The sequence below is a fragment of the Gadus macrocephalus genome, chromosome 19 (assembly GCF_031168955.1).
Source record: "Gadus macrocephalus chromosome 19, ASM3116895v1".
NCBI classification, from domain to species: Eukaryota; Metazoa; Chordata; class Actinopteri; order Gadiformes; family Gadidae; genus Gadus; species Gadus macrocephalus.
The window spans coordinates 12312756-12338324 of record NC_082400.1 but is presented as its reverse complement, the minus strand read 5'-3'; the positions used below and the strand labels follow the sequence as shown (position 1 = coordinate 12338324).

Genomic DNA, 25569 nt, shown 5'->3' with positions numbered 1-25569 from the left:
TGGTCCTTCTTTATTTTTTAGTTAATTTAAAGTTATCCCTATAGCTAAATAAAGATATGGAAAGTGCGTCACTGAAAGTGAAGGCTCTGCGTTGTTCAGCGGACGAGTTGCGTTCAAGACACATCCGCGTTCGCAACGCGTCGCGCTCGGTGAGCGTTTTGAACGAGTTGTCTCTGAACGCACCATCACACGTAGGGTTTCAGTCTCCACAGCATCACGTTCATCACCACAGAGTAGAACTGGAATACCTGGAATACGGGGAAAACGCAAAGTGTTTTGTCTTTTTTTACGCGAAATGCGTGCATAACGAACCAGAAAGGCTGCACATCCTGACTTAATCTTTCAACCCGACGCATCCGAGTTCAGATCAACCACGGATGGACCTGGCGTCTTTCCGCTGAACGTCATCCGTGAGGGGAGCCTGGGTGGGGACCGCGATGGTAGAGCGGTCGGACCGAGCGCCTCTCCTGGACTGGGAAGAGGTTCCCCCCGCGGAGAAGCCGGATGAGGCGGGGGACGACAGCGAGAAGCCCCCGGCGAGCCCCTCCAGCAGCCGGGCGCTGGGCTGCAGCGCCCCGGGTTTTGGGTGGAGCACCAGTCCGGGGGGTCCCAAGTCCGTCTGCATCGACACAGGCGGCGGCGGCAGCGCCCTGTCCGCGACCTCCATCACCCCGGCGGCCCCGGACGCCCCGCTGTGCCCGGACACGGACGACCCTCCCTCGGACTCCACGCCCGAGGAGCTGTCGCTGGAGAGCAGGATGGTGAAGTGGGAGGAGAAGGACCAGATCGTGTCCGTCTTTGTGGTGGCATTTAACACCAGATCAGGTGAGGCGGGAATACAGACAACGCCTTTATATTAACTATCACTATGGGATTATCAGAGTCGGAATTCTGTGCACAGTGTGTAATAATGTGCATGAAAGTAGACAGCGATGCAAAAAAAAAAATAACAGAATGGAAATGCAGGCAACAGAGAGAGACGAGGGGTCTCAGCCACGCCTAAAGCTGAAGCCTTTTATGTGGAAAACCGAACCCGACCCCAGACAAAAACCCGCAGGTCTACACGAACCGTCGTCCTGATGCCGACATAATCCACCAGGACAGAACACCAGGTGTCTAATGGGTGGATGTTCATGTAAACCTCCCGGGTGGAGGTGGCTAAGGACGGATCGCAGTGATTAAAAAACCTGTCCGGCGGTGCTATTCATTTTAATGAGGGCTGTGGTCAAGATCCACTCAGGAACAGCCTATCACATACCTAATCTATACCTAATCTATACCCTCATCATCTATACCCTAATCTTTGAAGAGCTTTCGAGTGTACATATTTATTTTGCTCTCATCACATAGATTGCTCTCATCAAAACGATTTGTATAATAACTGATGAAAATTGTCAGTTGAGATAATGAGAATGCATTATTTATAACCCATTTAGGCTGAATACACGAGTGCAGTAATACGGGAGGAATAGCCAGTCTGTTTTAATGTAATCAATAGAAACCTTGATGATTGTGGACAGAGGGTATCGATCAACAGGTGTGTGTGTGTGTGTGTGTGTGTGTGTGTGTGTGTGTGTGTGTGTGTGTGTGTGTGTGTGTGTGTGTGTGTGTGTGTGTGTGTGTGTGTGTGTGTGTGTGTGTGTGTGTGTGTGTGTGTGTGTGTGTGTGTGTGTGTGTGTGTTTGTTTCTGTCTGTGGAGGACTTATGCATGGCGCTATGCACAGCATTTTGGCTGAGTCACATCCATCTCCTTTCCTGTCACTGAAATGTTTCCTCTGTCACCTCCTCCCCTCATATGGTCAACTCCGCTCCTCTCCTGTCTCCTCCTCTACTGTCACCTCCTCTTCTGTCACCTCCTCTCTCCTACTGTAACCTCCTCTCCTCTACTGTCACCTCCTCTCCTCTACTGTCACCTCCTCTTCTGTCACCTCCTCTCTTCTCTCAACTTACCTCCTTTCTTCTGTCATCTCCTCTCCTCTACTGTCACCTCCTCTCTCCTACTGTAACCTCCTCTCCTCTACTGTCACCTCCTCTCCTCTACTGTCACCTCCTCTCTCCTACTGTAACCTCCTCTCCTCTACTGTCACCTCCTCTCTCCTACTGTCACCTCCTCTCTCCTACTGTCACCTCCTCTCTCCTACTGTCACCTCCTCTCTCCTACTGTAACCTCCTCTCCTCTACTGTCACCTCCTCTCCTCTACTGTCACCTCCTCTCCTCTACTGTCACCTCCTCTCTCCTACTGTCACCTCCTCTCTCCTACTGTCACCTCCTCTCCTCTACTGTCACCTCCTCTCTCCTACTGTCACTTCCTCCCCACTCTTTCCTCCCGGTCTCCCTGGGTCTTTTCTCAGTCCTCTGATCATCTCCGCTGTGTGACCTGGCTCCCCGACCTCCTCCCCTCCTCCCCTTCCTCTGGTCGGGGCGGTAGGGGCCCCTGGAGGGCCCTCACCGACCTCCTCCCCTCCTCCCCTTCCTCTGGTCGGGGCGGTAGGGGCCCCTGGAGGGGCCTCCCCTCCGGCCAGCTGGCGGGACGGCAGCGAACCGAAGTGTCCAAAACCAACAGACACAAGGAGGCTGAGTTACATTCCACTTTGTGCAGTATAAGGATATTAAGTGTGTGTGTGTGTGTGTGTGTGTGTGTGTGTGTGTGTGTGTGTGTGTGTGTGTGTGTGTGTGTGTGTGTGTGTGTGTGTGTGTGTGTGTGTGTGTGTGTGTGTGTGTGTGTGTGTTGCTAGGTAACATGCTGGAGTGGTGCCTCCCCCGGGACATGGACCTGGACGGCGTGGAGTTCAAAGCCATCGCCAGCGGATCCCACAGGGTGTCCACCGACTTCATGTAACACACACACACACACACACACACACACACACACACACACACACACACACACACACACACACACACACACACACACACACACACACACACACACACACACACACACACACACGCGCCCTAACACCAGTTTGATCATCCTTCACCATAATTTGAAATCAGTCTGATTGGCTCTGGATGGTGAAGTCTCTCTCACACACACACACACACACACACACACACACACACACACACACACACACACACACACACACACACACACACACACACACACACACACACACACACAGCCATCTGCTAGTTCCTCAACTGGTGCCCTTTAATCTCTCTCTCTCCCTCTCGTCTTCCACTGTCTTCCATTAATTCTCCCCCCCTCCCTCCTCCATAGTTACTTCCGGAAGGGGAGCTACTTCGGCCTGGCGTGTTTCGCCAACATGGCGGTGGAGAGCGCGGTGGAGCGCGGCGCCAGGATGAAGTCTGTGGGCATCCTGTCCCCCTCCTACACCCTGCTGTACCGCTACATGAGCTTCCTGGAGCACCAAGTCAGGTGAGGGCCCCACCCGCTAGCACGCCGACGGGCTAGCATGCTAAAAGGCTAGCAGGCCAATAGGCCAATGGAATAGCATACCAACGGGCTAGCATGCTAATAGGCTAGAAGTCCTATATAATAAAAGTCTATACAGGCTAGCAGGCCATTTGCCAAATGGAATAGCATGCCAACGGGCTAGCATTCTAAGCAGAAAGCATGCTAGTATGCCATGCTAGTATAAGATAAATTGGTACTTTATTAATCCCAGGTCTTAGTATTGGATGTAACAGCAGAAAGTAAAGGTGAGCAATAGAAAACGACAGATACACCATTTTATAATAGTGAAAGCTAATTGGACAATCTGAAAAGGTAAAAGCTCTTACAATACCTTTTTACACATTCAATGATCACGTTTCTGACAATCCCAGTGCTTGGCCTGTAGGGGGAGCGTAGCGTAGACGGCCTCTTCGAACTAAATAAGACCCTCCTCCTCCTCCTCACAGGGCCTCATAAGCCCCTCATCCTCCAGGGTCCTCTGGTTGACCTCTGAACCTGTCTGGAGGGCACACCGCACACCGGAATCCATGACATATTTCATGAGATTATTAAACGATAAATCGTGTTCAGGACATAGGAGAGCCCCTATGCCCTGATGGACTGTGTTCATTAGTGTAGGGTGAGTGGACTCAGACTGGAGGCCTGGGGGTGATTAGTCTGTTTGGACCTGCAGACCGCTGGATGCGCTCCAACACAACACAGAGCAGAAATAGATTGTCACCTTGACAGCTCATTTATCCCTGGAAAACAGACACTATTTTTGGTGACAACAAACATTGCCCTGGCGCCTAGTGTCGTCATGGTTACTAGAGGGTTGAGGCTTTCAGTTTAACCAGTGAAGGGAAGCACAGGCAATGATACCAAATGCAGCCAATATGCCTACCAATATACGTACAAAATACAGCCAATATACTTACCAAATACAACCAATATACGTACAATATACATCCAATATAATTACCAAATACATCCAACGTAATTTTCAATATACATTTAAAATACTTAATATATGTACAATATATTGTGCATATATATCTAATATAGATCCAATATACTTAGCAATTCAATATACTCTACGTACAAATACATTCAATAAACATATACAATGACGAATATACATCCAATATATCTACCATTATGTGTCCAATATGCATACAATATGCTAATTAACATCCTCCTGGGCTCTACAACCATTTACTGAGATGATCTCTTGTGGTCCTAAAGGAAGCATTCCCCTCCCCATCAGGGACCATCTCCCCCTGACTCCTCTCTCTAAGCCTCCTGGTTCCTCAGTTTACATTCTGATCCCAGCCCCCCCGTGACGTACCCCCACCTCAGGCTCCTCATCGGTCCATCACCTACCTCCCCAAACCCTGAACCACACCACACACTCCTCCCCACCACACACTCCAGGTCACCCTTCGACCGCCTGCTGTGGGCTTGGGGAGGTGGTTAGGATATACAAAACAAAGGACTTTCTGTGGACAGGAATGCAGCGAAATGCGTGACTCAGTGACCCAGGGCCTAGTCACCATGGCTCCCTGTCTTGGACCGGGCCTGGGGCAGAGAGACTCAGTGACGCAGGGCCTGGTTACCTGGCTGCTCAGGGTAGTGGAACTGGTTTGTGTCTCTACAACACCTCCATACCCGATCCCTTCTTCCTCGTGTTTCGGGGAGGCGGTTGTGCGCTGATTTGATGATAATGGTTTCATGAGTTGCTTGATGTGGGGGATAAAGAGATGATTGATCATTGTAAGGATCTTTATTCATAAACGTGTTCGTGTTATTGTTATACATTCATGTTATTCATTCATTTATGTATCACTGAATGGCCCTACTGTGGATTGTGGTCACACTTGTATGTAACCATGGTAACCAGACAATACTCTCGTTGGCCTTGTCTTGTAAACAGACAAGTTTAATCCCTGTCTCTGGTCTCCTGCCGAGGTCTCATCCCAGTAGGTTTAACTCAATTGGGTCTTGTTACTTAAACCTGGAACCCATACACTGGATTAACCAATCAGCTGAGGGCCAGTAAGTGGTCTGTCTGAGGATCAGTTTAGATGAGCCAACACATCCACACCACCCTGAACCTGTCTCACACACCCTGAACCTCTCTCACACACCCTGAACCTGTCTCACACACTCTGAACCAGTCTGGCACATCTTGAACCTCTCTCACACACCCTGAACCTGTCTCACACACTCTGAACCAGTCTCGCACATCTTGAACCTGTCTCACGCACCCTGAACCGGTCTCATACATCTTGAACCTGTCTCACGCACCCTGAACCTGTCTCACACACCCTGAACCGGTCTCACCTCTCACGCACCTTGAACCCGTCACACACCCTGAACCTGTCTCACACACCCTGAACCTGTTTCGCACACCATTAACCTGTCTCACTCCTCCCTTTCTCTCTACCATACAACTACACAACACCCTGCGGCTTCACAACACAACAACACAACCCAACTGCTCCACACTACACTTCTTCACAACACCAATACACAACACAACGGCATACAATTACACAATAAAATGAGTTCTCCTCTGAAGGCCTGAGGTCCAGACAACAGGTGGAACCAGAGGGCTGCCCATGTCGTTCCATATGCATGGAGGAACACATCAGTTTTACACCATGAATAAACCATGGCTCCCTCTCTCCCTCTGTCTCCCCCCCGCCGTCTCCCTCTGTTTCCCCGACCCTCCCTATGTCTTCCCTCTTCCCTCTGTCTCCCTCACCTCCTTCTCGTTCTGTTTCCCCCCCCCCCCCTTTGCGTCTCTATCCTTCTACCTCTGTCTGCCCCCCCCCCTCCCTCTCCCTCTGTCTCCCTCCCTCTCCCTCTGTCCCCCCCCCCCCTGCCATCTCCCTCTGTTTCCCCCAACCCTCCCTCTCTCTCCCCCCCCCTCCCTCTGTCCCTCCCTCTTGCCCCTCCCTCTCCCCCACCCCCCTCCCTCTGTCTCCCTCCCCCCTCGTCGCCCTCCATCTCCACCCCAGGCTGCAGCTGCAGGCCCCCGGCCACTACTCCCCCCTGGAGGCCTTCTACGAGGACAAGAGGGCCCTGCTGCCCCCTGGTGGTGAGAGGGTGGTCACTGTGAGCCCGGCCCACACCTGGAGCACCACGCTCAGCCACAGCATGCACCCCGAGATGAAGGTGGGTGAGACGCACACGCAGGCACTCACACACACACTCATACACGCGCACACACATCTGTATTACGCACACACACCTGTATTAAACCACCACACACACACACACACACACCTATGTCTCACACACACACACACACACACACACCTGGATCACACGCACCCACACACATACAATTGATTTTTCAAAAAATTGATGGTCGCAGAGTAAAAGGTTACATATAAATATTCATATCCAACATTAAATATTCATCATAGCTTAATGATGACGGGTTCCTTCTGACCAGGAGGATTCATTAAGTCGATCGACGTCTGTGTATTACAAAAGCTAGTAGCCGGAGTAGGGAGAGGGTGTGGGGGTCGGGGTGACTCCGGGCCAAGAGGCAGTGAGGCTGGACCCCGAGTCGGCAGTCGGCCCTCTCAGGGCCGTAGCCAGGGAAGAAACTAGGGAGGTCCAGGTTCATTTATTTGAATGGGGTTTAATTACTGCATTTCTGGACGAGCTACATTCATACCAAAAAGTCACCTGCAAACACAACCCAAACTACACACTACACACAAAAATACAGGGCAAAGATAATTGCATTAAAATAATATTGGATTGTCTGCGTGTGTGAATTGTGTGTGGAATGTTAATGTATTCAACTCCTGAAGACACATATGTATACTGCAGTTTATATATATTGACAAAAAATTATGATAATAATAAAATAAATATATATAATAAAAATATATAATAAAAAATAGAAAATAATTACAGAGGTCCGGAACTCGGTGACCTCATAGCGGGCTACGGTTAATGGTTCCTCCTGGTCGACTCTCTGAGTGTCTGGGAGTCCCGGTGCTGAACACCCTGATAGGCTCAGTCCCAGGGGACTCACCGCAGCGCTGCTCTCTGATTGGCTCCCCAGATCACCCACCCGGCGGGCTGCATGTCCCAGTTCACCCGCTTCTTCGGAGAGCAGATCATGGTGATATGGAAGCTGGCGCTCCTCCGCAGACGCATCCTGATCTTCTCGCCGCCGCCGGTGGGCGTGGTCTGCTACCGAGGTGAGCTCCCCCCAGACCCTCGTCTGATAGCGTCAGAGCCATGGCGCCTCCTGGCTCCGTACTTTACACAGTAGAGGCTCACACAGAGGGGTCAGCGAAGGACAAACACTCATTATGAACACTAACTATGAACACTCATTATTAACACTAACTATGAACACTCATTATGAACACTAACTATGAACACTCATTATGAACACTAACTATGAACACTCATTATGAACACTAACTATGAACACTAACTATGAACACTCATTATGAACACTAACTATGAACACTCATTATGAACACTCATTATGAACACTAACTTTGAACACTAACTATGAACACTCATTATGAACACTAACTATGAACACTCATTATGAACACTAACTATGAACACTCATTTTGAACACTAACTATGAACACTCATTATGAACACTCATTATGAACACTAACTATGAACACTAACTATGAACACTCATTATGAACAATATGAACACTAACTATGAACACTCATTATGAACACTCATTATGAACACGAACTATGAACACTCATTATGAACACTAACTATTGCGAATAAACCAGTGGTAGTAAACCCACCACCTTGGCCCTGCAACATACTGGTGCATCTAAATTAATATGAATATTGTGGAAAAGTTAATGAATTTCAATAATTAAATTTAAAAAGTGAATCTCATATATTATATCGATCCAGTTCACCAAAAGCGAAATGTTGAAATATATACTGAGTTTTGCGTTTTCATGAGCTGTAAGCCATAATCATCAAAATTAATTCAAATAAAGGCTTGAAATATTTCACTTTTGGTGGAATGAATCAATAGAATATGAGTTTAAAATTGAATTATTTGAAATTAATTCTTTTTTCCACAATATTCTATCTCATTGAGATGCACCTGTAGAGGAGCAGACCCACAACATCATGATGTCAAGTCATGACCCCTGGTGGTCCTACGAGGACGCAGCTGCCTTTCATCTCGAGCTCCCACTCGACTTGTGGTTCATTCTTCCTCGTCTCTCTCCTCTTCCTCAGTGTACTGCTGCTGTTGCCTTGCCAACATCTCCATCCCCGGAGTGGGCGTGGCCGTCCCGGAGTTCCGCCCCTTCTTCTACGTCAACGTGGCTGACATCAGCGCCCTGGAGAACGAGCTGGCCTACGTAGCATGTGAGCGCTCGTAGCCGTGTGAGGGACCAGGGGGGCGGGATAGTCTAGGCGTTAGGGTTCGACCCCACACAAAAAGGCCCTGGGTTCGAACCCCAATGTCCGCATCCTAGCCTGTAACGCTTCCTTGAGCAAGACGGCCAAACCTCTACCTGTTCCTTAATGAATCCAAAACAAAAGTCCCTTTCGATGCTAAGAAGTGAGACTCTGAATTATTCAACTGCTCAAATTGTGTTTGTGTGTGTGTGTGTCCCTGTGTGCGTATGCATGTGTGTGTGTCCGTGTGTGTGTGCGTGCCTGTGCGTGTGCGTATGCATGTGGGTGCGTGCCTGTGCGTCTGTGCGCATGCACCTGTGTGTGTGTGTAGGCACGACTGAGAAGATCTTCGAGGAGAAGAAGGACCTGTACGACGTGTACGTGGACAACCAGAACGTCAAGACGTACCGCGAGGGTCTGAAGCCCCTGCTGCGGCTCAGCGCCGCCGACAAGGACAAGTACCGCCGGCTCACCGAGCAGAGGTAGGCTACCTGAACCCAGCACAGGTAGGCTACCTGAACCCAGCAGAGGTAGGCTACCTGAACCCAGCAGAGGTAGGCTACCTGAACCCAGCAGAGGTAGGCTACCTGAACCCAGCAGAGGTAGGCTACCTGAACCCAGCAGAGGTAGGCTATCTGAACCCAGCAGAGGTAGGCTACCTGAACCCAGCAGAGGTAGGCTACCTGAACCCAGCAGAGGTAGGCTACCTGAACCCAACAGAGGTAGGCTACCTGAACCCAGCAGAGGTAGGCTACCTGAACCCAGCAGAGGTAGGCTACCTGAACCCAGCAGAGGTAGGCTATCTGAACCCAGCAGAGGTAGGCTATCTGAACCCAGCAGAGGTAGGCTATCTGAACCCAGCAGAGGTAGGCTACCTGAACCCAGCAGAGGTAGGCTACCTGAACCCAGCAGAGGTAGGCTACCTGAACCCAGCAGAGGTAGGCTACCTGAACCCAGCAGAGGTAGGCTACCTGAACCCAGCAGAGGTAGGCTACCTGAACCCAACAGAGGTAGGCTACCTGAACCCAACAGAGGTAGGCTATCTGAACCCAGCAGAGGTAGGCTACCTGAACCCAGCAGAGGTAGGCTACCTGAACCCAGCAGAGGTAGGCTATCTGAACCCAGCAGAGGTAGGCTACCTGAACCCAGCAGAGGTAGGCTACCTGAACCCAACAGAGGTAGGCTACCTGAACCCAACAGAGGTAGGCTATCTGCTCAGAATCTGGGAGTGGAGAAAGGCCTGTACTTGAACCTCTGCTAAGGCCTCGTTCATGCAGGTCTCCCCTAATTGAACGAGGTTCCTGCACTAGGCAACACGGTTTGTTCTTATCACTCACGGTCTGTGTCCGCATAGAAGTTGAGACTCGAACACTATTTTTTTGCTGACGGAACACATGATGCACTTAGTTAATAGTTTTGTGTGTTTGCATGTGTGTGTAGGCAGATGCTGTTGTACTCTCAGGAGGTGAACGGAGACGCGATCTCAAGTGAAGAAGATCTCTTCATACTGTAAGTACATCCCAGCCACACCAGAATTCTCATGTTCAACGCCATGACATCATTGACATCCTTTCACAAAGCCCCTGGCCAGGAGTGGTATTCCAGAAGGCTAATTGCTCGGTGACTAACCCACATTAAGCACTGTGTGTTGTCTGAAAAGCACTGGATAAATAAAGTTGGATTGATTGATCAATAGTCATTGCCCTTCTCTCTGGTGTGTCCTCCAGGTTCTTCTTGGAGCAGAACAACCGGATCTTCCAGACCCTGAGCGAGGTGGCGGGCAGCCCGGACCCCACCCTGACCCACGAGAGCGTGCGAGCCATGGGCCTGGACCCCCACGGAGACCGGCTCTTCCTGCTCCACCTGCTGGAGATCTACGGCTACGACACCCTGCTGCTCTCAGACCAGCTCTGCTGCAGCTGAGGCGACGGACCCCCCGGCCGTCACGCCCCGATCGCCTCCTGTCTTTAACCGGTGGGGCGGGGTCAGAAGGTCACCTCCTGGAACTCTGTGCCTGCCCCACAGCGCCCCCTGCTGTGCGTTTCTCCTCTTGGTGGCTGTGGGACAGACACCAAACTTTGTTATGGACCCTCAGGGTCACGTCTGTACTCCGACAGCACCCTTGGATGTTCTGATCGGTCCGAAATACGGAAGCTACTTACGATGTCTGGTCGCCTTGACAACAATGACAGACACGTTGTCGTTTGGCAAGGAGGGGTCATCATAGGACGTAGGTTTTAAAAACAAACGCTGCAGACCAGTAGGCCTCCTAGAGCAATACATCCTCCTCCTTAGCTACTGAGTGCAAGGCAGAGGTCTGGATTAAAGTGCTGAATGTTGATATCCCCCCCCCCACCCCCTTATCCAGATCCCTCTCTTAAGGGGTCAGCGTCTCAAACTGAGAGAAGGTCAAAGGTTTGTCCAAGAGGGAAGTTACCTGGAAAACGGTCAGGTGATAATAGGAAGAAAATACCCATGTGCAGAATTTATCAAGGTTTGATGAAATACGATATACGGCACTTTGTAAATGAATGGCCAATAGGCCTGATTTCTAATCGATGTACAGTCCAGTGTGAACGCATGCGTTTGTTTTGGGATCGGGCAGGCGGCCATCATCGTGTGTCAAATCATTAAGAGTTGGGTGGTCTACCGGCTCGGTGTAAATATCGTTTAAAAGATTTCATAGAGTTTGACATAAAAGTTACAAATTTAAGTCAACACACTGTAAATTCACCAGCCAATCAGCTTGTAGTCTTTGGCGTCTGTGGCCGCGCTTTGAATATGAAACGCAGGGAGAGAATCTGTATAAAATAAGAGCTTTTTAGTGGTGGAACGTTAGCATTAGCCATACACACTGGAGCGCACACATTCACTGGTATATAACAAACTAGTATTTGGATGCATTTGTTTGAGTTCTAGTATTTAAATAGAAGATTAAGATATTGGGCTTGGTTTCCAAGGGCAACACAGTCCGTTGTAGTCCACTTTAAGAGAAGAAAATAATAATTTAGTGCGTTGTTGACATCCTGTGAATCCTGGGAGTGACGATCATAAAAAAAGAAACGGTGACTGATGCACACATTAAATAGAAAGTAAATGTTAAGAACCCATTCAACTACTGAAAGATGTGTCTGGAAGTTCTGAGCACGTCTGCTAAGCTGGCGTCCTTGTGGCTGGAAAACAGCCAAAGCCATAATTATGTCCTTTTCAAAATGTGACTTTTCTTATCATGCACTACATGGCAGGACTGAAGTTTTAGAAACCAGTTGTCGGTATTTGACCTTCGGGTTTCAAGGTCAACTGAACTCTGACCTCACTTTCTTTCCCTCCAAACTGTCATTCGATATTTTTTAAATGTTGGTTTTGTTTTGTTTACGCAAGATATTTATGTATTTTGTTTTGTACAAGCCGTTATGAATAGTCGTCAGGTGTAGATACTCTAATGCTGTAATGTCTACATGTGAAGTTACGGGATCAGAATCCGGTTTTGTGGTTCCGGTTTCGTGCGGCTCTTGAATCACTGAACGTACTGTTCTTCGTTTTTTGTAAATGCTTGATCTAGTATCACATCGTCTCACTACAATCTATAAACACTAAGCTGAGGTCCATGCTATAAGCTAAGGTCGTGATGGACCAATAAACAGCCCTCTTGTTAAAAATCAATCACTTTATTTATTTTACTGTAAAGGCATTAAGAATAAAGTGCAAAAATACTTTCAGGATTCCAACAACAATCTCTTGGTGTTTTTCTTCATGGTTTCTCGATTGTCTGTGTAGGTTTCCATTGTGAGCTCTCAGGACGGCGAGTGTGTTCTAGAAGCTCTCTGGACGGTCCCCCGTTCGCAGCCACATCGTCGCAAATCGATCAGTGGCTGAGTGAACCAACCGGGTCCGGAAGGCGGGGTCTCTTGGGGTCCTGTCCCGACAGGACACCGTGGCAGGTGTCACACACCTTGTTCAGCCTCCCCTCGTCGTACTCCAGCGCCACCTTGTGGTCCGAACACTTCCCGCACACCACCTGTGGGGGACCAGGAGAACACAGTCAAATAAACAGCCCCTCTGTCACACGGGGTCCCCGCTGAACAACAGGGCTATCCGTTCAGGCAGCACTAGTGAGGTTCACTATGGTGTGTTGAACTATGGTGTCGCTCGCTGTGGTTCATTATGGTCCACGTCAAGGCGTCTGCAGCCAATCCACAGACATTGGGCGTCAAACGTCCCAACAAAGACCTACAGTCACCCTTCAGTGTTCAGGATTTGAGCATGGGTTTGGAGGTCGTGTGATGATGACGTCGTGACTCACGCAGCCACACGCCCTGCAGTGATGACGTCGGCGGGTGAAGGCGTTGAAGGCCTCCCGACACTTCATGCACTCCATCACCTCGTTGTCCCGTGTCCACCGCGGCGCCCGCCGGCCCAGCTCCTCCTCCTGGTCAGGGGTTCACAATCCCGTTACTACGTGGTCGTTTTCATCCAAAGTGACTTCCAGTGATTTAGTTTCAGGAACAAGTCACAGAGGAGCCGCTACGTGGTTTTGGGCGTCCCTCTCAATTATTTATTTAGGTTTATTGGGAATTCGGACCCAGAACCTTTTAGACTGGGAGTCAAACATCCTAGCCACTCATAGCAGCAGCTCTATGATTGAGCTGACCAATGATCAGTCAGTGGCAGGGAGTTCAGACGTGTAGAGTGACGGTGAGAACGTACCGGTTCGGTCTGAGAAGATACCTTGGAGGCCAGCTTTAAGGTTTCAATCTTCGCATGGGAAACATCAATAGCTTTTTGGATAACCTGAGGAAAAATATAAATATCAACACGATATGATTCCCATATATTATATTGACATAAAACTGTAAACTAAATCTAAAGCCTTACCTTAATCCATTCATCTCGTTCTTTTTCAGAGCTGGAAAAGTGCAATTATAAAATGTACATTAAGTTTGATTAAGACCGCCAAAGTCAAAACAGCATAATTGGTAATTGACTCATTGCAACCCTATTCCACAAAATCTGTAATCATCTCGAATCATCATTTATTTTGGGATTTTTCATGCTCTTCATTTTGTTTTCTATTTTTGATAAGTTAGATTTTTATTGATCTGTCTGAAATAAATGTAATTTAATCAATCAATCTTTAACCATCTTTAACACTGCACTGAGCTGAGCTTCCTCCTCCTCAAGCCCCAACCCTCCTCCAGCCCCACCGGCCTCCAGCCCTCCTCCAGCCCCACCGGCCTCCAGCCCCAACCCTCCTCCAGCCCCACCGGCCTCCAGCCCCACCGGCCTCCAGCCCTCCTCCAGCCCCACCGGCCTCCAGCCCCAACCCTCCTCCAGCCCCACCGGCCTCCAGCCCTCCTCCAGCCCCACCGGCCTCCAGCCCCAACCCTCCTCCAGCCCCACCGGCCTCCAGCCCCAACCCTCCTCCAGCCCCACCGGCCTCCAGCCCCAACCCTCCTCCAGCCCCACCGGCCTCCAGCCCCACCGGCCTCCAGCCCCACCGGCCACCCGCCCTCCTCCAGCCTACCTGGCCTCCAGCTCCAGGGTCTTCTCCTTGCCAGAGACCTGGAAGCTGTGGGGGTGCTCGTGGTTGGCGGTCCGCTGCACCGTCATGCCCTCCACCCCGATGCGGGTGCGTGCGCCGTAGCGCTGGCCCACCAGGACCAGCCGGGGCGTGCAGCACAGCAGGAAGTCGTTGAACTGGGAGGGGGCGGAACGGACAGAGGTTACCACACCCTTCTACCGCACCCTTCTACTGCACCTACCACACCCTTCTACTGCACCCCAGGGGGTCACAGTAACACTTTGACTCTTTAACCCTGGCCATACTGCACAATACATTTTGTACATCTCCCGGTCTATCCAGTTTAAATGTTATATATATTTATAATATTCTTCATTGCTGTTAAAACTTATGATGTATTTTATATATTCAATTTTTTTGCTATTGTATTTTATTCAGGATGAAGTATGGCTCTAAAAAAAAAGAGTGATCAGACAAGGAAGAGGTATGGCTCTAGATAAAGAGTGATCAGACCAGGACGATGTATGGCTCTAGAAAAAGAGTGATCAGACCAGGACGATGTATGGCTCTAGAAAAAGAGTGATCAGACCAGGACGATGTATGGCTCTAGATAAAGAGGGATCAGACCAGGAAGAGGTATCGCTCCATAGCAGACTTGTTCCTGGCCGCCAGCTTCAGCAGTCGTCCCTCCCTCAGGAACTCTGTGGACGGCCTCAGGATCTCCTCCTCGCTGACCATCTCAAAGATGTCCAGTAGCTTCTTTAGACTTTCCTACAAAACACCCCGTTAAGACAATACATGGTCCGCTAGAGTACGGGTTAAACCAATACATAGTAATCTACAATACCACAGGGGCCCCTACTGTATCACAGGGGCCCCTATGGACTCATAGGGCCCCCTATGGTTTTCTAGGGGGCCCCATGGTGGTGGTACCTACAGCCCTGTGGATGGCACTGTTGGAGTGTCCTGCTGCCATGGCGATGGCTTCCAAGGCCTCTGCAGGAGAGGAGGAAGACAACGCAGGCAGGAAGTGAAACTTTGTACAAGGCTGATCGAGACCACATGGCGAGTCCTAATATGGACTGTCTGTCTGTCTGTCTACGTGTATGCGTGTCCTCACTCTCAGCGGGGGAGTGGTCTGGGTCGTCCCGAGGCAGTGTGGTCAGGTAGGCCGTCAGCAGCATCTCATAGCGCGGGACTCGCTGCACCGGCTCAAGCATGTGGTGCTCCAGGCTCAGCCGCCCACACACCTCCTGACTCTGGACCAATCACAGAACAACAGCGTGACACGAGCATGATTAACTAACTGTGTACAAGTGTGGGAGTTGTAACTTAAGTTACACCACAGCTAGTGATGTATGGCAATATGTTACGTATAAGTTTGGCAATTTCTGGTTCTGCTTTTTTTTTTTCATCAGAGGGGTTTGGCACAACGTCGATCTTATGATGTTATGCTATCCGCGGACCACTCGTACGCTTTCTCCCCCATCCTTGTACTGAATGTTAGATTAGATGCATCCGAATTATTATAAGTGTTCTCCAACATACTTTATATGTTTGTGTCTGCCCAAATATCCAAGACATTTTGTCTCCTCTTCGCTACATGTTGAGCCACGGCACATTTTTAACTGGTCTGATAACGTGATGCCGGTCTGATAACGTGATGTTGATCTTTGAATTTACCGCGCTAATCAAACAATATAAATAAACAAGCAGCAATGAGAGCCTGTTGAGTCCAAAAAGTTACATTATTTTTAAGCGAACCGCACCAGGGTTTGTTTGGAAGCGAACCGAGACCACCTCTCCGGCTGGGTCTCGGACCGGCTGTTTGGTCCGCACCAGAGCTCCCTAAGGGCATATTCACACCTGAATAAGTTACACCACAACTAGTGATGTTTGGAAATATGTTACGCATAAGTTTGGCAATTTCTTTTTTTTCTTTTTTTTTTTAATCAGTGAATGTCAGTTGGTAGTCCTTTCCACTGATTCCTGTTCTATTCATTCACTTCCAATCAGTGATTCCACCACAATGAAGGTGAATCCTCTGAATTTCTCCCCTTCAGTCCCGGGTCCCCTGTGGTCCAGACCTGTATCTCCAGCAGGACGTTCCTGAAGGCGGCCGACCGCTCCCTCCAGGCCTTCAGCAGCCCCATGGCCGCCTCAAAGTTCCCCACGTACTCAGAGTACATCCTCAGGAAGGGGGCGTGGGGCAGGAGGACGTCTCCCAGGGCGGGCCGGTCCCACCTGGGGGGCGGGAGGTCAAGGGAGGTCAAATTTACATTGAGGACATCTAGCAGACGCCTTTACCCAAGGCGACTTACAATGAGTACATTTGTCAGTAGAAATGTACTGTACTTTCGGTACAGTAAGGATGTTCATAGAACTAAGTGCCAAGCACTAAAAATCGCTAGGATAACCCATTCGCCGTATACAACGAAGATAGCTAGGGTAAGATGCTACACGATGCTAAGTACTATTATGCAGTGTCAGGACTTACAACATACAATAAGTGCGTAAGGGGGATGTGGTGGAGGCTAGGCAGAGTCTAGGGGAACTCTGAACAAATGAGTCTCGCTGGTGAGCATCAAAGGCCATCAAAAGGCCATTGGCAGACCAGGCTTTATGTACAACCAATACCAGGACAATACTCATGACATCGGACTCATGATTCAGAGATCAGTGGCTCCGTCACGTTAAAATTGTACCGGGGGCGAAAATTGTACCGGGTACGTAATCAGTTGTCAGATTACGTAAGGGGTTGTCCGTTGCCAGGCAGGTTTCAATCGCGCTCATGTTGCCGAAGACGAAATAATATAATACAGATAACGGATCGCTAGATAACACTTGTTTTTACTTTATATTTGTATTGCATTTAATTGTTTAATCGAATTTAGCTAGTAAACTGAGTGTTTAATGTGTATCATAGTCTAGCTTGTGTTAATTGAATTTCCTTAATTTAATTTAATTTAGAGAATAGATTATAGGTAATAGATAGATAGATAGATAGATAGATAATAGATAGATGGGTAGATAGGTGAGCAGGCATTTACTAACTGGTAAATGTTTTTTATTATTATTATTATTATTCACGTTATCCCCATAACATGTAGCTATTACTGTGTAGGGAAATAGATAAATACAATGCAATACAATACAAATATAAAGTTAGGAGCGCTAATAAATGTAATTTGTAAAATAAGTGTTATCTGTCTTATCGCGCTCAATGAACGAGTTCGCGAATGTTCAAGAACCTTCCCACGTCATTCGACGCGCAGGCAACGGGCGACGCGATCGTCTGTTGCCAGGCAGGTTTGGAATGGATTACTATGGATGACGTAGGCCGGTACAATTTTCCACCCCCAGAGGAGATGTACACTGCTGTGACCGACCCTCAAGACGGTTTACAGAACCTGTCCTAAAAGGTTTCTATATACACACACAGACTGATGATTCATAGCCACGTTCAAACTACAGAGGTGTGTTGAAATGCACATTGGTTAAACTAGGACGTCTGCTTCCAAACACATTGTTTTAAGCTAAAGATGTCCCAGGTTGTGGTGGCAAAAGTGTTCAGCCCTAAAGAACTGGGTCACAGGGATACCACCGCTTCAGAATCCAAACATTTTCTATACTTGACTGTGACACCAAAGGCCATTGGCTAACAGGGCGTCATGCCCCAACCAATCCCACAGCTCGTGACCCTGCAGTGAGGGACGGAGGTGGGGGGCGCGGGGGGGACCCACCAGTGCACCATGCGCTCCTCCAGGTCGGGCAGGAGGAACTGGCTGTGGAAGGAGTGGATGGAGGAGATGTTGGAGAAGAGGTTCCTCACCACCTCCAAGGGGAAGGAGCCCTTGGACGCCTCTTCAGACAGACCGGAGCAGAACACCTGAGGGGGAACCAAGAGGAACCCAGTGAGCAGAACACCTGAGGAGGAACCAAGAGGAACCCAGTGAGCAGAACACCTGAGGAGGAACCAAGAGGAACCCAGTGAGCAGAACACCTGAGGAGGAACCAAGAGGAACCCAGTGAGAAGAACACCTGAGGAGGAACCAAGAGGAACCCAGTGAGCAGAACACCTGAGGAGGAACCAGAGGAACCCAGTGAGCTCCTCTCAGCAGGTCTGTTGTGGTCCGTAACCGTGCCAACATGAGGAAGGACGGGTTTTGTATCTTCTCATGAACGAAAAGGGAAGGCTTGGTATGACATAAACATGACGTTAGCAGACAGATGATCTCAAACATCTAACAGCCTCAGGGACGGTGTGGAAGAGGACAGATGTTCCTTAAACTATACCTGGTCCAGGAGATGGAGGCGAACGACGTAGGCACGCTCCGTCATCAGGAGCTCCGTCGCGATCTGGTACAGTTTCTTCTTCCTCTTGGACTCCTTCTGGTCCTTATCTTCCACGTCCATGTGTGGACCAACATCCTCATGAGTCGTCCCCACTCCTAGACCCATCAGCTCCTCCTCGGAGCCCTCCCCCGCTGGCCCCTGGGCCCCCACGCTGTGGTGCAGGAGCTCAGGGCCGGCGCCTACCCGCAGCCCAGGACCCGGCCCTACAGGACCAGGACCCAGGGCTACAGGCCCCAGAGCTACAGGGCCCAGAGCTACTGGACCAGGACCCGGCCCTACAGGACCAGGACCCCGAGCTAGAGGACCAGTCACTACAGGACCTGGGATTGGGTCTTTGGAGAGACCTCGCGACTCGAAACTCACGACGGTCTCGCTATCGGTGTGATACTTTCTCTTGCAGGCCGGAGACCCGGAGGTGGAGGGGTCCGACGGAGTTAGTGGAGCACATTCTGACGGGTCAGCGGGGGGGCTGAGGAAACAACAGTCACAGAGATAATAGGAGGTGTTGAATGCTAGGAAGGGCATTTTGAATAAAAAAGAAAAACAAGATTTGGGGGTTCAAAGGTCCGCCGCTGTAACCTGAGTCCGTCCCGGGGGTCTGGGGTCTGGGGGGCGAGGGTCTGGAGGGCTGCACTGCGGGGTCGAACCCGCTCCTCCTTCCTAGCGCAGCCGGACTGGGTCTGGCCCGACCAGGACCTCCTGAGCCAGACGGCGCTCCTGGTTTTCCACAAGCTGGGGCTGCGGCGTTTGGCTGGCTTATGGGCGGCGTCTCCTGATGACGGGCTGGGGGGGTTAGACTGGCCCTCAGCCCCTCCTCCTCCTCCTGCACCTCCACCTTCTGCTCCTCCACTCAGGGATGGACTCAGCGGGGTCCTCACGGGGCTGGTCCCTGCAGGACTCCTGGAGGTCAGGGACTCCGCTGGGATGACCTGGATCAGGACCGCTAACTGGGCTCTCTGGCCGCTAGGTGGTTTTCCTTCACCAGTAGGACAATGGGAGGCCACCAGTGAGGAGACGCTGGAGTGATGGCGGCCTCGTGGCGAGAGGTTCTCCTGCACAAAGGCCTTTTCTGGGGACTGGAAGGGGGCAGGGTGAGGGGGTACTGCAACAGGATGGGAAGAGTTCAATCAGTCTTTTGATCAAATCTGATCCTTGCTGATAAAGTGCTTTACATGCATTTCTAATCCATCAACATTTCATTACTAATCCCTCAACATTTCATTACTAATCCCTCAACATTTCATTACTAATCCCTCAACATTTCATTACTAATCCATCAACATTTCATTACTAATCCCTCAACATTTCATTACTAATCCCTCAACATTTCCATGAACAAAAGTTTGGGAATATTTTCATCCATAAATCACACAGGCACATTAACCCTGAGGCGTTGCAGTAGTCGAGGGCAGCACATTGTTAACACCACATAGACATTAGTAAAACGCTTCTCAATAACATAACAGATATTGGACTAGAACCAGTGGTTCCGCTAGAAAAAAATTGATGACGGTCATGTGACCTGGAAGGTTTCATTTTAACGTTTTTTGTTTTTTTTACTTCTTTCGATATTCGGGTCAATCAAAACCCTCATTGTTTAACATGAATTTGGCTAAACAAATGACCACTGTAGCATATTTAAACACAATTCAAATTGTGCAGAGATTTATTTCCATTGGTCATTCTGACCGGAGACATTTAGAATTTTCGGTCCTCCCCATTTTTTTCCGGTCATTGACCGGTAATTACCGGACAACAGCAACTCTGACTAGAACAAAACGTGCACAAATACTCTCTATATGACCTCAAGTCACAGAGTTCAACCAGAAGGGAACTTCTACTTTTACATACATTTGTTGAAAGTATAACGGCATGCATCCAAATGCTTCCTCACTGTGCACACAACACCCTCCACATTCCACCACTTATTACTGCAGTTCCATTTACTATAAACCATTCAGTGAGGAACTAGTGGAGATGAATGAATGCATTTCGGGTAAGGGCATCTTGTTTAAGGAGGCCTACCTACAGGTTAGGATAGATATTGTTAACCGAGAAGGACCCGTTCTTATCGATCCATATCGACTTGCAGTGCACCAGAAGATGTAGTTAAACCCTACCTTGGGGTGCTAAAGGCGAGCCCTGGTTTTGGTCTCTCCTCTGTGGACTCAGATGAGCCGATGCAGTCTCAGATTGTCTGTAGGATCCACCCACACCATTGCTGACTGGAATACAACCACAACCAGGTACTCAGGGAACCTGCAAGTATTTATTCTTCCGAGTCAATTTTAGTATGAATGAAATCAGAAGGAGAGAAAGCAGGTGGTGGTTGGAGAGATCAGTGTTGGAGACGGCCCCTCAGCTTGAAGGACTGACAGAGTTGTGGTCAGTCTCATGTGATTCAACTTGACGCTCACTTTGTTTCCTTCCTCCCTCAGTTGCAAGTCGCCTGTATCGTTTCCCAAGAGGCTCATGCATGTCGATGGATTTTAAGAAGTATTACACCAACGTCATCAAATACAACTAACATCTTAGTTATTTGAGTATTTCTCTTCTAAATAGCCAAGGGAACTTTATTTATATACCATTTATATACCATATATTATTTTTTTTTGCATCTCTGGTATCAGATCAACAGTTTCTCTGGTATCAGTTCATGCATCTCTCTCGTATCAGAACAACAGTCTCTCTGGCAGTGTTGGGAAAGTTCTACTTCAAAGGTCAGTTCACAAATTTTAAAATGAACTAGTTCAGCTAAACGTTCATGATTAAAAATGTTGAACTCAGTTCACAGTTCCAAAAAATGAACTAGGGCCTAGTTAGTAGTTCTTTTGTTCAATGTGTTGCTGTGAGCTATTATTTTTTGGTCTGTCTTAGAACTCTAGAACTCGCAGCATTCTGAACAAGCTGTAGTTGCCTTAGTTTTTTTTGGGATAGCCTACTTGTAAGGAGACCATTGCCGTAATCAAGCTTACTAGTGATAAAGGCATGTACAAGATGTTTAAGTCTTCGGTGGACATGAGCCCTCTAAGCCTTGCTACGTTTTAAAGGTGATAAAATGCTGTTGTTGTAACCGATTTGATGTGGCTGCCGAAATCTAAATCTGAATCCATGATGCCCCCTAGTTTTCTGGCTTTCATTGAGGTTTTCAGGAACAGAAAGTGAAGGTGTTGGGTTACTTTAAGCCTTTCCGTTTTAGCACCAAATACAACACTATGAGTTTGTTCCAGGTTGTCAGCATTGTGGTTTCCTAAATGCAGTGATCAACAAATTGATTTAAAACATGTCAACTAAACACTGGAAGCCCCAAATATGGTCATAACGGCACTGCACATTTGAGTTACAAAGTCCTATTTTGTACCAAATGTGTCCTAAAAATATAGATAAATTAACCTTTATAATAAATACTGGCTATAGGCAGTAGTATGCACGCTATATCTTCAAGCAACGTATGTACTTTATAGACTTGTTCTGAGGGCGCCTGGCCATTTTAATCAGTTCGAAAGTAGAGAATGTCCTCAGCTGAACACTGCAGCTAATCAGACTGCTGATCGATAGCAAATCAATGCGGCTGCGACCCGAGTAGGTAGCCTACGGGATTTACACCAAATACAAGTTGGCCATGTTGTAGTCCGAGCGTCAACCAAGTTTACAACATTTGCTTATTAAGTTAAAGTTGATTTAATTGGTTAATTGGCTCACCGGTCTCTGAGGGCTGGTCCTCCACGGCGCCTCGCGACCTCCTTCTTAACGCCACCCGTCTGAACTCCGTCTCCAACCCCACCTTCAGGACCAGGCTGTGTCTCTTTTTCAGATCGAACATGTCGGGGGAGGATACAGTCACGTGCTCCGGACGTTTCTCTAATCTATACACATGTGGAGTGGACACCAAACATGTGGGTGGAGGTTGAAGGTCCGTCGCAGCAGCTGGCTGCGGATGGTGTTAATGATGTTAATAACGCTGATCAAGTGGCGCCAATCTTCATTAAAATCTGCGCCCTCGTTCACATGCGTCTCACGACGGGACGTCAGTCGTGAGTATCGATTCACCAGGATAAGCGACCATCATCTTCCTCCCTCAGCCTCTTATCTTCACGAAGCTCTGGTCGCTCAACAAAGCTAGGCAGAGGTAGACCACTGTTTCGGTCATTCACGCAAGAACACTGTGTTGTAGAGTGGTATGAGAAGTAGAAAACCCCAATTTATTTTGGGAAGTAAAGGAGATTCCTTCTCATTCCTTCCTTCCCTAACCCTAATCTCTTTATAGAAGTCTACACTTGCTTTCAACAAAGACTTTGTTATTGTGTTCTTAAACAGTTTGTGCATGTTATTGGGGGGATGGGGAATTCATGACAAGTTGAATCATTTTTGGTTATGCTTACTGTCATTGAAAAGTTATATGTTTACATGGTACAATGTTTCATCTGGAGATCTGGAAATATCTGTTTAATTGAATGGGTTCGTTCAATTTAAAGGGGGAGGAATGTTGTAGAGTGGTATACTGACATCCGACCACTAGAGGCAGTAGTGCTATTGCTCTCTACAAGAAGCTACCGCTTATTATCCTGAGGCTGAGCACACCTGTTGATGTAGGAATGCTATGCTGTGAGTGCTAGGTTCCCTGGTGGACAATAAACATGCGAAGAGTAACGTCTGTGTCTGGCTAGTTTATCCCATTATACCCAATATACTACAAACACTGATTCTGTTGGTTTATTATTTTATTGTCGGTCACCATAAGGCAAGCATTATGCTAAAACAGTCAAGCACACCTTCATCTTCATCTTAATCTTAATCCACCAATTCCTCCTTTATTTCAGGCGTTTAAATTGTGTAAGAAGGCTTTTGTGAATGAAAGGTGTTTTCATGAGATGGGGTTGGTATATGCAGTCTTATGACTGGGGATAAAACGTAGGCCTATTATAATGAGTAAACCATGCACATATAATTCATCACTTTCAGTCTGTCTGACCAGGCCTAGACCAAAGGGATTAGGGGTTCAGATCTTTAACAACAGTACAGTACTGTTATCTGAATCAGCAATCATACACTTATAAATACATCTTATACTGTGCCGCTTGGTAGAGATGACAGGAGAGCAGAACATCCCTTAGGTCTGTCATCGTGTTCCTGATGTTTCTGCATTTAACCTTTTGGTAGATAAGCGTTTTTTTAATACTGTCACATCACAGGCTAAAGGAAAACACGCTCAAAGACTTGTGCTGGTCTCGCCTTGAAAGGTTGGATTCCTAAGAGTTATCTGCTATGTGAGCTGGTTATTTTGTCACATTCAATCAAATGATCAGGAAGACCAACTGCCTTTGGCTAACTACTTGCGGGATTCACCGTACTGTCATTGGCAGTTGGTTTTGTTGGTTCCTGAACTGAGAGGACAATGGTTTTATCGTAAGAAGTTCTCATGATGTCATCAAAGATCAAAGCTCGTCTATAGCTTTTATCACCTTGAAGACGGGATTTAATGAGTTTGCAAGTTGAATCCCTGCATATAGATGCATCTCTTTCAACAGTTCTCTTTTAATGTGTTGAGTATTCAACTATTGCAATACTTTAAGAGCAGCCATTTTGTGTTATTGCAATATTCACCTTGAACTGGTAAGGGATTGGTTTGATTTGTGCTTCTGCTACTGGGAGGTTCTTCTTTCAAATAAATGCTGGTTGAAAACTTTGGATTAATGAAAGATGATCGATGTGTAAGGCCTGACAGTAGTGTTTTAAAAACGTTTTTCAAACACACAAAACGTATATTGGGGGACACACATTCACGCCATGTTTGCGCCAGTAAGATCCGTACAAAGCAAAATCTGGTTCAGGTGAAATCCCAATGCCAGTGATACAAAGCAAAGCTTCAATATTGTATACATAACTGTAGAAAGGTTGCGCATTTTCTTTGATCAGCTATGAACACCGAGCTCAAACTGTGATCTGAAACCAAACTCGTTGACACAAGCATTTAAATAGTCCTTTAGATCTATCCCATCACACACGCTCCAATACTGACTCCATTCATCTACGTCTTTGGTAAAAACAAAGTGGGACCCACCGCCACAAACGGGAAGGTTACAATCGGCTGGTGGGACAAAGCTGTCGAGGTTGTTTCGTAACAAACAAGTTTCTGGTTGATTCATGGGGTATGTACCTCTCCGTCATAGACCACCTGTTACATATCCTGGATCAGACCGGCCCCAGACCAGAAGGTGGGTGAGGTCCACGGCCGGAGCTCCAAAGGAATCGCGGGAGAGACCCTGACCACCGCCCCCTGGGGTTATCAGTACCGTTGGATCCGTCCGGGTCAAGGTTCAGGGGGAGATTTGGTTGATGGGGAGGGGGGGGGGGGGGGGGGGGGGAGTGTGTGAGGGTCAGGTAGGAGGCACTGGGGGTCCCTTTGCTTGGGGAGGTGCTCTAGGGGTCCTAGAGACAAGGATACAAGAAGAACAGTAAGGGGACGGGCAGACAAGTATGAAGGGGTTGAGAATACCTCAAGGAAAAGACAGACGGGCCCAATCTGTACAACTCAAACAGTAACTGGAACAAGTGAAGGGATACGTCGAGTTTAGTCCCAAAATATTAAAACAGTCAGCGGTAGTCCCTGTGGTCTCCCCCATAACCCAGGACTAGCAAGCAGTACTAGGATAATGGAGTATTACTGGGATGCACTGGGCTGTGCCATTACCTGGTGGGGGGGTGGGGGGGGTCTCTCTCAGCTCTGGGGTCGTCTGGTTGCGGAGTGGCGTTGTGGCAAAAAACTGCTGACAATCTGGAACAGACTCAGAATGTTAGTCAGACTGACAGCAGAGCCACCATCAGACAGACAGACAGACAGACAGACAGATCAACAGTCAGACAAA

General features: G+C 48.4%; 2 protein-coding genes and 1 long non-coding RNA gene across 5 annotated transcripts; 2 read left to right on the top strand and 1 right to left on the bottom strand.

Annotated features, from left to right (window-relative positions):
• Positions 1-180: 180 nt before the first annotated feature.
• LOC132447478 (DENN domain-containing protein 11-like) lies at positions 181-12489 on the top strand. Its single transcript, XM_060038267.1, has 9 exons — positions 181-825; positions 2737-2836; positions 3225-3383; positions 6425-6581; positions 7489-7627; positions 8662-8793; positions 9158-9308; positions 10267-10335; positions 10554-12489. Exons 1-9 carry the CDS (start codon positions 438-440, stop codon positions 10747-10749), a joined length of 1491 nt encoding a protein of 496 aa, XP_059894250.1. The 5' UTR covers positions 181-437; the 3' UTR covers positions 10750-12489.
• LOC132447477 (FYVE, RhoGEF and PH domain-containing protein 4-like) lies at positions 12476-22533 on the bottom strand. Of its 2 annotated transcripts, XM_060038266.1 has the most exons (15): positions 22406-22533; positions 20824-20928; positions 19283-19805; positions 18973-19172; positions 18644-18942; positions 18091-18236; positions 16435-16591; positions 15468-15606; positions 15285-15343; positions 14975-15118; positions 14351-14523; positions 13702-13732; positions 13534-13617; positions 13130-13255; positions 12476-12844 (listed from the first exon to the last, which is right to left on the bottom strand). In XM_060038266.1, the coding sequence occupies exons 1-15, from the start codon at positions 22524-22526 to the stop codon at positions 12692-12694; spliced, it is 2460 nt and encodes an 819-aa protein (XP_059894249.1). In that variant the 5' UTR covers positions 22527-22533; the 3' UTR covers positions 12476-12691. The 2 variants fall into 2 exon arrangements, with proteins under 2 accessions (XP_059894249.1, XP_059894246.1); XM_060038263.1 differs by having other exon boundaries at positions 18644-19172.
• On the top strand, positions 20927-23353 carry LOC132447483 (uncharacterized). 2 transcript variants are annotated; one of them, XR_009523094.1, is made up of 2 exons: positions 20927-21423; positions 22518-23353. It is a non-coding gene; the product is annotated as an uncharacterized LOC132447483 (long non-coding RNA). The 2 variants fall into 2 exon arrangements; XR_009523095.1 differs by lacking the exon at positions 20927-21423 and adding an exon at positions 21568-22285.
• Positions 23354-25569: the final 2216 nt, after the last annotated feature.

Coding starts and splice junctions, on each gene's coding strand:
- LOC132447477 (XM_060038263.1), bottom strand. CDS start 22,526: ATGTTCGATCTGAAAAAGAGACACAGCCTGGTCCTGAAGGTGGGGTTG. Junction 16,592..18,090: donor GAGGAGCGCATGGTGCACTG/GTGGGTCCCCCC, acceptor CCCGCCCCCCAG/GTGGGACCGGCCCGCCCTGG. Junction 12,845..13,129: donor ACTGCAGGGCGTGTGGCTGC/GTGAGTCACGAC, acceptor GGTCCCCCACAG/GTGGTGTGCGGGAAGTGTTC.
- LOC132447478 (XM_060038267.1), top strand. CDS start 438: ATGGTAGAGCGGTCGGACCGAGCGCCTCTCCTGGACTGGGAAGAGGTT. Junction 7,628..8,661: donor GGGCGTGGTCTGCTACCGAG/GTGAGCTCCCCC, acceptor CCTCTTCCTCAG/TGTACTGCTGCTGTTGCCTT. Junction 8,794..9,157: donor CGAGCTGGCCTACGTAGCAT/GTGAGCGCTCGT, acceptor GTGTGTGTGTAG/GCACGACTGAGAAGATCTTC.